The sequence below is a fragment of the Sinohyriopsis cumingii genome, chromosome 6 (genome assembly GCF_028554795.1).
Source record: "Sinohyriopsis cumingii isolate HCF-2022 chromosome 6, ASM2855479v2, whole genome shotgun sequence".
In the NCBI taxonomy this organism is placed as follows: domain Eukaryota; kingdom Metazoa; phylum Mollusca; class Bivalvia; order Unionida; family Unionidae; genus Sinohyriopsis; species Sinohyriopsis cumingii.
The window spans coordinates 159,607,558-159,622,210 of NC_142966.1; the positions used below are offsets into that span (position 1 = coordinate 159,607,558).

At 32.8% G+C, this 14,653-nt stretch overlaps 1 protein-coding gene across 2 annotated transcripts in view; it reads left to right on the plus strand.

Moving 5' to 3' along the window:
• LOC149798387 (THO complex subunit 2-like) overlaps positions 1 to 14,653 on the plus strand; it is a 124,282-nt gene that overhangs the window by 79,900 nt on the left and 29,729 nt on the right. For both annotated transcript variants that reach the window (XM_089963569.1, XM_089963570.1), the window contains exon 35: positions 11,784 to 11,822. In XM_089963569.1, coding sequence (XP_089819695.1) covers positions 11,784 to 11,822 — 39 coding nt within the window. The remainder of the gene's footprint in view (positions 1 to 11,783; positions 11,823 to 14,653) is intronic.

Below are 14,653 nucleotides of genomic sequence, written 5' to 3' on the forward strand. Positions count from 1 at the left end.
CTATAAACTGCCACACTGCAGACATTGTTGCATATGACTGAAATTTTTTTAAAGTTACATTAAAATTCCTAATCACACACGCACACTCTTTTCCAGATGTAAGTTATAAGTTATTCCTATAAGAAATGCACCATGTTTGCAAAGTTATTGTTCTGATTTTGTCCAATAGATTAAATGTAGGATAATTGAAAAAAATTCTATATATACTTCATCTTCAAGCAGTATACATTATTAATACAATGTGTGTAAGTGACAACGCTTGCCAGTAGCTTTTCGGTGGTCAGTGGTTCTTCCCCGGAGTTTTTCCTGGTTCTTCCTCCACCAGTTATATTGGCTGCCATGTATAGCCTATCATGTGCTGAAAAATGATGTTAAACCCCATAACTACAACAGCAATTGATAAGTATATGCTTCATGACATAATGATGTCATCCAGCTTTGCACATTATGATATCATCCAGATTGCCAAATATTTTCTTAATCGGCTTGAATGAAGTTACAAGTGAAGTTTAGTTTTGAGCATATTTACTTAAATTTTTTACATTTTTCTTTGTAATGTTAGTACATCTAGTGAATGATGCCATTTATTAGTTAGAGTGTACAGTAAACAGATTATTGAATGTGTACTGACAGTTATCTTCGATTATTTTGGCCAAGTTGACTCCCAAGCTCATCAGCCACATGCCAGGAAAATTTGTTCACCAGAGATATCTGACTACACATGCAACAGTCTGTTAAGTACAATGCATATCCATCTGCAAACATTGTATACCTTGATATCTAGACTGTTTTGCATTTGGATGCATAATATAAATTTGAGGCCTGAAAATTTAGTTTCTGACTCAGGAGTAGGATCTTACACCATCCAGGTCCATATAAACCCAGATTTGGTCCAACAACCCAGTCTGATATGCAAAATTTAGTAAACCCAACCTGGGTGTAGCTGACGTTGAAGATAGACAAATGTTTGACAAACAACAAGCTTATGCTTGGCATGTTCTTCATGCATACTTACTGTGCACATTTCCCATAATATCTTGCAATACTGTTCTCGCTATTGCATGACATGCATTTGTGCATGCTTACAACTTTTTCAGATATTTAAAGGATTAAACAGCACATTGTATTCAATTTATTGCAGCAACTAAGAAATAGTAAATGTCTGACTGGACAGTGCTGATAATATGTTATGGGTTTGCAGCAATAATAGATTGACCCACTGACCTCAGACCACCAGAATTATCAGGACCTTAATAAACTTTTAAATTTTAAGGATTTTCCATAAACTGTTCACACCTATATAGAAATTGGATTATTGAGTGTTGACTGCATGTGGTCTTTACCATAGTTTTCCATCATGCATACATTTGAACTACGAAAACTTGAGTCAAACATCAGTGTGATTTATGTTCTTGAATAATTATAGCCCTTTGTCCTCTAGCCAGGAGAATCAGATAAAGCTACCGGTGATATGTTTGGTGTGTATATTCAGTTGTAAAAACACTTTGAAATCCTGTCTTGGTGACTAAGCTATACATTTTTGATGCTGATGTATATTTTAATTTAATTTATTTACCAAGTCATCCTTGTACTTTCAGGGTAAAATTTATCATATTTACATGTATAACACAATGTTTACAGTGTAGACTACAATTATCTACATCAAAATGTACCAGCAGATCAGGGTGCTTGACATAAGTTCAAAGAATACATTGAGCCATGTTTTGATATCAGACAGCAGGTCTTTGTTAGTGCAGTAATCAGGGGGTCGAGTTATACAAGACCAGATGCAGTAGGGTTTCAGTCTGGTTAGCTCGAATCAGTACCGTCTATACTTGCTTATAAGATGATCCCAACAGAAAAATGCACAAATCTAGATATGCCATTGCATAATGTGCCAGCAGGTTTGGATCTGTGCAGTTGTAAGAAGTAATCAGTAGAACAAACATACAGTTCCTGATCTACAAGTGCATTGTACTATGATGGATCAGGATCTTTGTTGTTTGCAGTTTGACTTGACATCTAAGTGAGTATATACAGTATATGTAAGTTAATTAGTAAAATTGGAAATAATCATTTTGTGCTAATTATAGTTCGCTCTCAAGGTTTTGTATTATGAAATTCTTGCTCTAAACCTCAAAGTCGGGTACAATACATGTCTTTATTATTGAAAATGAGCTAACTAGGATAGCATAATTAAAAACAAAATATCCTGGTCTGGGAAAGGTGTGAATGGGTGGGTGGCTCAGAAATTATATATGGGTGGGACATGGGTGATTGTATTTAGACCTTTTTTTAAGGGATGTGTGGACCAATGCAATTAAATTTTTGTGAGGTATGCTCATTCAGAAAGTGCCATATGACTACCCCCATCCCATTTTTTTCTCTGGACCAGTCTTTAGAGTTAATCAGAAATTATTTTATTCTAATTTTACCCCAGACAATGTTGCATAATGTAAAAGATTCTTGATTTTGATTTCATGTTCAAATAGTCCTAACAGAACATAGCATGATTTTCAAAAGATGTCACACATGTTCTGCTTATTGTTGCACAACAAAATATCAGATGGTGGTTAACTTTGTTAATTTTTTTCTTGTGATCTTTTATGAATGAGCTAGAGGCAAATGTTTAAAAGAACTGCTTTACTTAATGCATGTTCCCAAAGTTGAATCTTGTTTGTTTTGGGGTTTTTTTTGTTATGAAAACATAAACATTTTGATGGATGATGAACTTCAGTATATTTTTGTGTCATTTATAAGAAACTTAGAGACCAGTTAAGTTACGAAACTGTCTGGGGTTTAGTGAAATATTCACATGAAGAAGGTACTTTATAAATTTGTATAATGTGAAAATCTTCTCCATATTTGCATCATTTAGTGGTTTTATCAGCTGTATATTCATGTATTTGCAACACTTGAGCATTATTACAATTCATTTAGTGTTGACATTATTTATGTGTACTTGCATATCAGTTTTTAAGCTCATCTGACTGAAGCCAAGTGAATTTATGGTATGGTCCTTTGTCCTACATTGTTTGTCCATCAACACTTGTGTCTGAATACTCAACAAATTTCAATCTCATCAAACCTGGCATGCAAGTTTATATAGTCAATAAAAAAGGTGAGTTTGATTCAGTGTGAAATCCACACTTATTAATGAGATGATATTGGCTATTAGCTTTGGGGTCAAAAAGTCAAAGGTCAAGGTCACAGTGACTATAGAAGAAAAATAATTTTTGAATAACATTAGCATCACAAATCAGGAGCAAACATGGTGAATGGTTTACACTTGGGAGAAGTAAAAAGCTTCCTGATATGTGGAACAGAAGGTCAAAGGAGTAAGGAAAGTCAATCTAGTCAAAGTGTCTGAGGTCAAGGTCACTTTGACTGGAAAAAAGGTTTCTTTACAAAATGTCAGTTCTCAACCATTTATCTTCGCCAAAGTTTGTGTATATCTTTCACATTCAGTGATAAAAAGCTTATTGATTTTGGTCTCAAAAGGCAAAAGGTGAAGGTGATTAACTAAAAGAAAACAATAATTTTAATCTAATTAGTTTAGTTTTAGACCACATACATTGACAAAGGTTTGCAGAGGGCTTGCACTCAAGGTATAGAGGAAGGCTGTTGATTATGGGATGAAACTATTGAAGAAAAGGACCATTATGGATCAAAGAAAAAGGGATTATGCAAAATAAAATTTGTTCTTGTGTAAGTTTCTTGACCAGACTTCATGGGTGTCAGATACATAAGATAACCATGAAGGCTTCTGATTCTGGGGTCTAAAGGTTTGGGTCGTGATCATGGTAAGCCTAATAAAAAAACTAAATGCTTTTGGGCTTTAAGTTCACTTAAACATTTTGCATATCATTGTCATTTAGACCCATGGGTCAGTAATCTCCAGAGTTTGTCATGACATGCTAGTACTTAAATAGAGGACTTGTAGAGAGGGAGGGTGTATGATGTATCAGAAGCAATAATCTTGTTACCACTTTAGAGCTGGTTTTTCTGATTTTGATGACATTTGGTCATAAGCTTATATCATCAGAATCTGTTGAGTTTTGTTTATGAGTGATATTCATGCATAAGGTATTTTGCCATCCATTTGGTTGAGCTTGTTACTATTCTAGAGTCTGTATTTCTGATCATATTTGCATCAAACTCAGTTCCATGGTCCCACTCTAAAATGGTCACCCATTCTGCAGCAAGAAAAAATTGGGGTTTCCTTTCTAGTTACGGTAAGAAGAGCTCAACTCATTTCTTAGATATTTAATAATTGCATTTAAAAATTACATGTATGTTTTGGAATTAATGCCATAAAAGTTGCATAATGTTACTTAAAATATGACTTCTCAGTTATGTTGCAAAACCATTTTTAAGCAGACTTTGTTAATAAAACCATGGTACAGACATCTGATTCCAGCCCATATTTCTCCAACCTAGTCAAGAGTATGATAACATAGCCTATTTCCATTCCATTTTTCCCCTGCTGCAAAATGTAGATTGACAATTTTACAAATCTTTTTGACAAATTTATTGGTAGAGATTATCTTCATTCATTTAGAACAATCACTTTCACTTTTAAACATGGTACACTTTTTACACTTTTGCAATAATTTATTCCTTTGTTGGCAAGCATACTACTTTCAAATTATATTTTAGCTCTCGTGGTCAGTTCTTATATCTACTGTTTAGTGCTTACAAAATAAGATTGCTTGTCACCAGGTCAACTGATTTTAATCTGGTACCTTATCATGGTCATCTTCTATTCTCTTCCATACTGTGTTTATTTTATGACAACCAGACATCATGCTAATTTTCGCAGAACAATACTGTGCTTTTTAAGCTGTTAGCTTTTGTCCTCTTGATCATGTTTGGGTGTATTAATAGGCTGTAGTCATCAGTGACAAATCCCAACATTTAAGGAGCATGCGGCAGTCCATTCACGATGGGGCAATGTTGACATTAATTACACTTTTATGCTGGGCACTTTGTATGTTAAGAGGTGGCCATTGCATAGGGGTCCCTTTGAACACAGGCTTCAATCAAAGAAAGTCTATGTTCAAGGGAGACAATTAAAGAGGAGTAGCCTCTATTGCCAACATCTTGGATTAGTTGGGCTTTGAGTGACATCTGCACATATTAATCGCTTATGTATGTCAGGTGAGTGATATCAGATCCATTCAGGCCTTTTGTTCAGATAATGAATTAATATATAAAACAGTTTTAGTGTTTGCATTTAGATCTGTTGGCATTGGAGTTATCATATGTAGTAGAGACTTCAGTAGCCATTTTTTAAAAGGTGTATTTATCAATTTGGCTACTCTACCTCAATTTCACTGATTTGTTCAGTATTGATTAATATTCATTCAGCAATGTAGAAATTATTTAATTGCATGGGTTTATTTTCAGAATTATAACATGTGAAAAGACAATCAATTTCAATAATGGGGTCAATATTTTGAAAACTCACTCAAACCTCCGTAACCTCAATAACTAGTGTCATTAGTGTTAAGCATACAGAGAGGAATCAATGTAAAGAAAATTGTATGAGGCTCTTATTTCATGATTTATTCTCAGCTAAGTTAAAACCATTTTAAAATTGTGTAAGGTTTAAGGTAGCATTTCATTGTGTGTTCAGATAGGTTTAATAATACATTCCCAGGAAATTATGGGACTAATCAAAGTGGAGTTGTAATTACAATTATTATAACACTGCCTTCTTATAACATGGGTGTTTTCATGGATTCCATCAGATTGATTGAATTTTGTTTCATCATTGATACTTAATTAAATTCCTAAATTATAACGTGATTTCATATACATTGATACCCTATTTTCAAGTTATGTTCTATCATGATAGTCTTTATCAAATATACCTCGATATAAGATTCCATCACTTACAGCCAGGGTTTATTGCCTTGGAGGAATTAACACTCCAGAGCCTTTTTAATGTTTTCTCTCACTAAGAATAGCTTACGTTTCTAATAATAAGGCACTTTCTCTATTTGGTTGTTCTGGATTTTTACTTTGAAAGTTCTGTCAGGATATGAAATATAGTTTGACAGCCTCTGATATAGTTTGACAGCCTCTTTCTATGCACTTTAAACAATACTCCATTTAGAAATACAATTCTCATCTAAGGAAATTGCTTTAAAAAAATTCTAAGTATTTTTTTACAATAATTTTTAGTTAGGAGATAAAGAGAATAGATTTGCAACATAGATAATTAATATTGGATGCATTTAGAGAGATACTGATTTTTTTTTATTGTAACTAGTGCAGTGTTGAAGTGTCCTGCAAGTTATGTTCATCCCTTTGTTCCTGACAATGTAGTAGCTCCATTTTTTAAATAAATCTTTGGTATGATTAGGTGGGGTTTCAAACCCATGACTTTCCGCATCCAAGGTGGACACTATAACTACCTAGGCCACTGAAGTGATCATTGTTTGTTCTACTGCAGGCATCTGCAAACTGAGATCCATTAGCCAGATATAGCCTTGTTTACCTTTATTCCTAACAAACTGCAGGTGATGTTATGCAACAGCTGATCGTGATCTGTACAGTTTGCATCCAACTTGAAACCAAGCAAATATGGTATAGCAGAATAATGTAATATTTTTGTAATCATAGACATAATACATCAGAATAATGTAATATCTATGTAATCATAGACATAATGCATCAGAATAATGTAATGTCTATGTAATCATAGACATAATACATCAAAACTTTTCTTAGTAGAGTGAAATCTTTCCAGCAAGTTAGCAGATGGAACATTTGTTTACAAGAGTTGAGATTATAAAATTTGTTGGCTATTACAGTATTGGGATAGGTGAAAATTGCCAGTGACATGCAATATTATTTTTTCATTTTTATAAATATCATACGATAGAAAATGTCATGTAAGATCTTCATTGTAATGAATTAATACACATTGGTTTCATGTTTTTCATATTGATTTAATGTGGGAGTGAAAGGTTCATTTTTATAAATTTTGTTTGAGAGCTAAATGTTGCAGTTTGTTTTAATATGTTTCAGTTTGTTTTCAGTTGTAAATATTTTTGCATTATTTTCATGGCTTGCTGCAAAGAGTTGATCCTCCTGTCCGAGTTTTATTTAGTAATTGCTCTATTTGTTCAAGATAAATATCTTTCATAATTTCACAGATACTTAAAAATTGTGTATTGCTGCACCTTAACAAGGCAGTAATTGAGATTTTTACATGTAATAATTTCAGCAGTTTTTACTTTTATTCATCAGTTAGCTTTATTGTGGTTTTTAAATGGTACTGTTCAAATTTTTTTTTTCTTCCAAAAAGACCTTTGTGCTTGTGTCTTGCCTGCAAAAGCAAGGTCTAAGTTTTTGCTGTCAGCTTGAATTGTAGAAGCGTTACGTTAGGGTACTGTATTTAGGCATGTATAATGGTACCCCACTGTAAAGATCCATTAGTATACTGCAGCCTGTTTTGTAAAGTCAATATAGTCATGGGCTCCATTAAAATTGTCAAATTTTGTTTGCTGTTTTGATTATATCACTGTTGATTTAGTAGTTGGCATCCTGAAAACCATTAGTAATACCATTTGACATAAATACCAATACCAGTAAATACTCTGTGTTTATGTTTACACCTAACTCTGAACAGTGTAGACCCAGATCTGCTGTCACAAGCATGAAGTGGCAGATTAGGTTCTATATTGTTTGCTTGAAAGAATAAGTGGAATGGATAGATTTGACAGTTGTCTGCTAGTGCATTACATGATGACAGATCTTAGTCTATTCTGTCATGTTTGGGTGAGTGCATGTTAAAACGTAAGCAGATACATTACCTTTTACATTACAAAATGTGAGAAAGTTTTTGTATGAGAGACATATCCAGTAGTAAGTCAGCCCCACTCCACCCCTATTTTTCTAAAAAATTTACAAGCTGGTCCCCAAGACTTACTGTAGTAGAATTGTACAAATTTTCTGACAATGATTTTAAAATGCTTTTTCTGAGGCTGCCTTTTCAAGATGAGATAATACAATCTCATTTGTGCAACTTATGATACACTGAGAGGGATTTTTTTTTATAGATTTGTAATCCTATAAAAATCACCTGGCTGGCTATTGCAACCAGCAATGTCTATGTTATGATACTGATATTTGTGATAATTCAGTTTCAGATCATGTTTGAGTTTAAAGTTAAACTCTGTTTTCTTTTCATACACTGTGTATTCATTGAGATTTTCAGCCTCATACGTTTTGCCAATACAAATTAATTATTGTGTAACGCCAACTCCGCCATCATATTTGCTAGTTTCATATTAAAGCACAAGGATAAAGATGTTTTGTGCGGTCAAGATTGTAAATCATATTTATTTTTTATACTGTTTGTAAATATTAAAGCAAAAGAAAGGATTGAAGGGTCTTATGTGTTGGTTTGAATAATGAGAAACTTTATATACAGGGCATGACATGTTACAGTGAGACATTTGTCATACTTTTTCTGCTAGCTTGTTCATTGTTGTAGAAGTTTAAAATAGTTTTGTGATTTACACAGTGAGGCTTTTTATATAGTATAACATATTTATTTGAAACTTTATTGATGCGAAATCTGATATTAGGTACACAAGTCCAAAATACTTACATAACTTTTCATTTTGCCCCATTTGTGAAAAGTTAAGAAAGAAAAACAAATTACGAACATTTTTTCCTTTGACTAGTCACACATATAAACTATGGATTGCGTTGTAACAACTGTACACCAGAGTTGATGTGTGAGGTCTTGAATTAATGTAAATTAGCTTACTGTAGTCTTCTAATTCAATTAATTCTTCCAATGTATGAAATTGTTATTTTCCATGTTTCCAAAATTCACAAATAGTATTGGCAGGTAGTTGGCATAAGTCATTGTGGATAAACTTGTAATATTAAAAAATATTTCCACCAGGTCATATAATCACAGTACTCTTAAACATATGCCTGCTAATTCAAGTGTTTTTTTGAGTATTCACAGTGAACAAATAATTTAACATATACGGTTTGAAATTAATTTAAATAATAAGGAAATTTCTCATACAAATGTAATGCTGATTACACAAGCAATACTTTGAGTTTGCATTCTGGTTTTTGAGTTTGGCGAACAGTGGAATATAACAGTTGTATATAGTGTAATGCAATGTACATACTACATCAGAGAGTTGGAATATAACAACCGTGTATAGTGCGATGCAGTGTACATAACACAGAGTTGGAAATGAAGAAGATGCATCAAGCTCAGCAGAAGTCCAAGGCAAGCAGCAAGACAAGGTTATTTGACTGGTCACAGTTCCTTCATTCAGCTGATCTTAACAGTGCTTGGGACATTTACAGCATACAAGATATGTTGCTCTTATTTTCAGTTTCCATAACAGTCACATACATAATATCTATCGTTTAAGGCAGTAATTCTTAACCCATGGATCCTGACGCAAAACTGGATCTCCATACTGTTTTCAGTGGGTCACTGAGATCAACCATAATAGTGTTAAATTTCCTACCCAAGTGGTTTGTTAGCATTCGATGGGTTGTGAGGCTGATACCACAGACTGTTCTGAGTTGCCACCCAGAAATGTTTAGAATCATTGCTTTCAGGTTTTGTGTTTCTGAAAATAAAATGCGTGGCTAATAAATTAAGTTAAAGCAGATTTTTAAGTTTTTTGAGGTTTGTTTATGTTAGTATGTGTTCTCATTTAAGTAGACTGAATGTTTCCTTTATTACATGTGGTAGTTTTCTTTGAATATGTTCCCTTAGCGTGTATGGTTTAATTTCTGTGTACTCTTTATCATCAAAGCATACCAAATCATTTGTCAAGAAGAATCCTCAAGCCATCTGTGCCTAGTTTAATTCAATTTATTTTCATTGGCAATAGCATATTTTTGGGGATAATTTTGGAAGATTTATGTCGGACATTATGCTGTTTTCTAGATGGGAGTTTGCATTTCATGGATTACTTGTATCTTCTCAAGTCCAACTGCAAACTACACAGAGCCAGATCTGCTGGCACAGTATGCAACAACAGATCAGGTTCCATGTTGCTAGCAGTTGGACATGTAAGTGATATATATATATATATATATATATATATATATATATATATATATATATATATATATATATAATGCTATATGTGATGTGTTACACCAAGATGATGGGCAAATGTGTAACATATATACAAATATACTCATGCAAGTTTGATCCAACTGCAGGCTCCATAGATCCTGATCTGCCATCTCATAATGCACTGAAATATGTGAGCTTATGTAGTTTGTTAGGATTAATCATTATAACAAAAAACATAGACCTTGATCTGCTGGCACAAGATGCAATAGCAGATCAAGGTCTGTGTTTTCTGAAGTTGGGTCTGACTTACAGGCAGGTATATACAGTAACCTAGAACATGAGTACATCAAAATGGATTAATTACATTGTGTACATGTTATGTATATGTTCTTGTACATTGATTGTAAACTTGTAACTATATTGAAGATTAAATCACTATGATATCTCTAGTAGAAATCATACAGGTCATGTATGTGCATTTATTCATCGTAAATATAAAATGTTCTCTTAAAATTTATTATTAATTTTATTTAACCAAAGTCTATTCAGAATAATCTGATTATTGAATGCTCTGCATCTTAACTGTCATCAAGAAATGAAAATTGTCGATTGCTATAAACTTTTACTGTGGAAGGCAGGTAATCAACTGGGTCAAGAAAAGAGCATGTTGAGTCTAATCATCACGGTCTAAGGTAGTATGAAGTTGTTTATCAACATGCGTAGCATACATTGTGACATCACAGCACACAAGATACAATCCGGATTGTTCTGGATCACACCTTTAACTTGAGCTCGTCCAAACATGTCCATGTACTTTAACATTGTGGCAAGTAAATAATGACATTTCAAAGGAATATGGATATATATGGATCCAATTCAAGTGAATAATTGCCATTTCAAGGTATGTCGAATCAAATTCTAAAAAATGACACCCATTACTGACTTAGTTGGTGTTGAGCGCCTACATGACCTGTATATCTTTTACTATTATTTGAGAGCACAAGATAATGGGTTGATTTTAATGATGTGCAGTCATGACAGAAATATGATCTTTATTGGATGCTATGCTAATTGATAAATTCCTTTGCAAATAAATTGGTACCTTTTATTAATGAAAATGAATTTTGAGAATTTAGCAAACATTTTACACAATATCATTTTTTATTTGTTTTTATTGTGGCATCATCATCTGTTTTTTAAAATAAATTTCTTTGTTCAACCTTTTCATTTGAGCTTGATGTGGTGAGATGATTTATAAAATCTATTAAATTTCGCCAGAAATACTGTACAAGCAAATTCTGACAAAATAACTCTCACATGTCATTGTATTTTGTTATAAAAATGGGTTCCTTTGCCTGCAATTGCTTAAAAAATGTCTTAGTGAAAATCAAGCCAATACGATATCTATAATATTGAAAAATTAAATACCAGTTGTACAGATTTTTTTTTAGATGGTTCAAAATTGCATTAAACATACTAATGTCAAGAAAAATTGCATACCATAATTGATTTATTGATAAGAGAAATATAGTCTTTTATATTTTCATACACATACTCAATGAATATGGAAAAATCACGTGTTTCAGTTTGTATGAATTTCATCAACATGGAATTTCAATATGTTTGGTTTTAGAGTCAGCAGTTTGCTTATTTTGTAGAACTATTTTTGTTGATCCTTGTTTGACCATGTTTGTCATTTTAGGAGGATCTCAGCAGTCAGTCGAAGAGCAGAAAGAGAAGGGTAAGGTTTTGTTTATTTAGGTCAATATGTTGAGCAGCATAGCAAAAGTAGGCTACTAATTATAAACAAAATTAAACAGTTTATTGAACAATGATTACAAATCTGTTTGTAAAAGTAACTATGGCATGCATTGATGATGGTCCAGTGATGAAATGGGATGGTCCTTGAGGTCAAAATTACCAGAGAGTCTACAGGAAACTGCCTCTGGTATTTGCTTAGAAACCACTGACCCTTACCCTTTCATGTGCTTGCATCAAAAATTGAGCATTTGCTAAAGAAGTTCGAAGCAAGTGACAACCATTGCACTATCCATGCCCCAGTAATGTATTAAGAATTGATATAAAACATGCCAGCATTAATCACTATAATATAATATTGAATTGATTCTTGAGATATTAACATTGGTGGGATCAGTGATTATAGATTTTGAATATTCTTTGACATGTCTTAAATTGAGGAACAGAACACAACTATAACCCTGAAGCATAGGAAGAAACTTGATGCTGGTAACTTTATGAGAGAGCTTTTTGTGTGTACCACAAATGATTTTGAGGCTCAGTTTTTGGTCTCAGTTAAGTTAGCCATATTGATGTTTTTTAATCACACAATTTTGGTCACATTTGTACTCAAGCTGTCCATAATGTTTACTTGAGGCTTTCGTTATACTTTATCAAACTACCATAGCAAGTCAACAGTTTAATAACACCATGAGGATTGAATACATGCTGTATAGTGTGACTTGTAGAGAGAGACACTTAGAAGAGTCTTTATATATTTGAATAGAAGTTAAAAATGATCAATCTACACAAAACAATGAATGAAAATAAAGAACAATGAATTCAACTTTTTGTTGTAACTTAGGCATTGCTACAAACCATGAATTTAAAAACCCAGCAATGAAAGATGCTTGAATGGAATCAGGAGAACGCCTCCTCCAGTCCTCAAATTTAAGTACTGATGAAAATGATGATAAGAGAACCACCAAAATTAAAATCCTTCATAGTACATGAATTTGTTGTGTTCAATCTGAACAATTAATTTTTATAATTCAGTTATGAACGTGACATCAAAGAACTTTTGTATGGACACTAGCATGACATCCACAGAATAAAACTTGATGTGCAAATCATCTGAAATTTTCTGAAGTACATTATCTAGTGAGTTTATAGAGTGAAATTTATGCCTTGAAATTGAATGTTTTGCACAGTTAAAGCAAACACTACATTGCTGAGTGACAAGATTAGCGTATTCTCACTCTGAAGAGATAAAAAAAGAAGAAGAAAATACCTTTTATCCAGGCAAATTATTTGCTTGGATGTCTTTTTCATTCCTTTTTAATTTGGGTCATACTACAAGAAAATCTGAAGTTACACTACAAACAGTTAACAGTCAACACCTGCATTTAGTGTAAATCCAGTACAGTGTATCCTTTGCCAACAACTCTATTAACATTAAAGTAATTTTTTATTAAAAAAATAAGACTGAACATGGTTTCATGAACTGATAATGTATTGTCCATCAAAGAAATCCATTGCTAGTGAAGAAGATCTTCATAAACCAGTAAATGTTTCTAAAACCACTCTTGAATAGTTTATTTATTTTCAAGGAAATTGTTGTACAAATGATTCTGTTGGACTGCAATCAGTTATTAACTGAAATTCTTGTAAAGTTGTATGAGTTAATGGTAGCTGTCATGCATCATCCATCATTGACATGTATTTCTGGTTTTAATTACTTGGGTTAATGGTACATTAAATCAGATCTGGCAGTTGGACTTTTTAAATTGGTACAGATTATAAAGACTTGACATCAGATACAGCCACTATTACTAGCCACAGAAGCAGCTTCACTAGACTTTTGTGCTTTAAAAAAATTGGCAACAGAGCTTACAATAATTTAATAGAGCCTCCTGCTATTAAGGTTTTTCAGAATAATACAAATATTGTCATTTTCAGTCTGCAGTTAATGCCATTATGATAATATAGGAAAACCTTTGCATGGTCTTCCTCAGATGAACTTTGTTGGGTCAGTTTTGGTACATGCTATATCAGGGTCATAAGTAAATGACCTGACCACCATTAGATTATCTGACCCTTGCAGCAATTATTCAGTATTATTTTTGTTTGCATGTTTGAACTTTTGATCAAAACCATTTTAGCACCATTCTCCCAAAAGCACATGAGATAGAAAATTGAAATCGGTTGGCAAGTTTTTATTCATATGGTTCATAACCAGAATAGGCTTTCAGGCCATTGAGGCAGTTTTTGAAGTTTTGTTTCTCATTTGTAAATTTTTGGGTCTTGGACAATTGAACAAGATCCTTGTTATCACAGTCAGTCAGTTGAGGTATCAAGTGAAATTTGGTTGGCATATTTGATTTTTTTATGCGGATCACCTGATTTGATTTTCAGGTTGTTGTGAGAGTATACCTTTCTCTTTTTGAAAAACATTTTTAAACTTAGTATTTATCTCCTGTTTTTAAAACACATTTTTAAACTATTTCTCTTTTTTTTAAAACACATTTTTAAATTAACTATTTATCTATTTTTTGAAAACACATTTTTAAACTAAGTATTTATGCTGTAAACCTTAATAACATTGCAAAAAGCACTACAGGTAGATAATGAAATTCAGTAAATTTATTTCTACTTTATTTTGATGACCAAATTGCCATAAGAACATTTTTTAAAATTCACACATTTTTAGATCTACTGGCCATAGAAGATCCTAGGGGATGGCCTATGATCAAGTCATCAGTGATGATCAAATCATTAATGAGATCATGGCTGAGTTCAGTTTTCAGCAATCTAGTGGCATTATAACCCTGATTT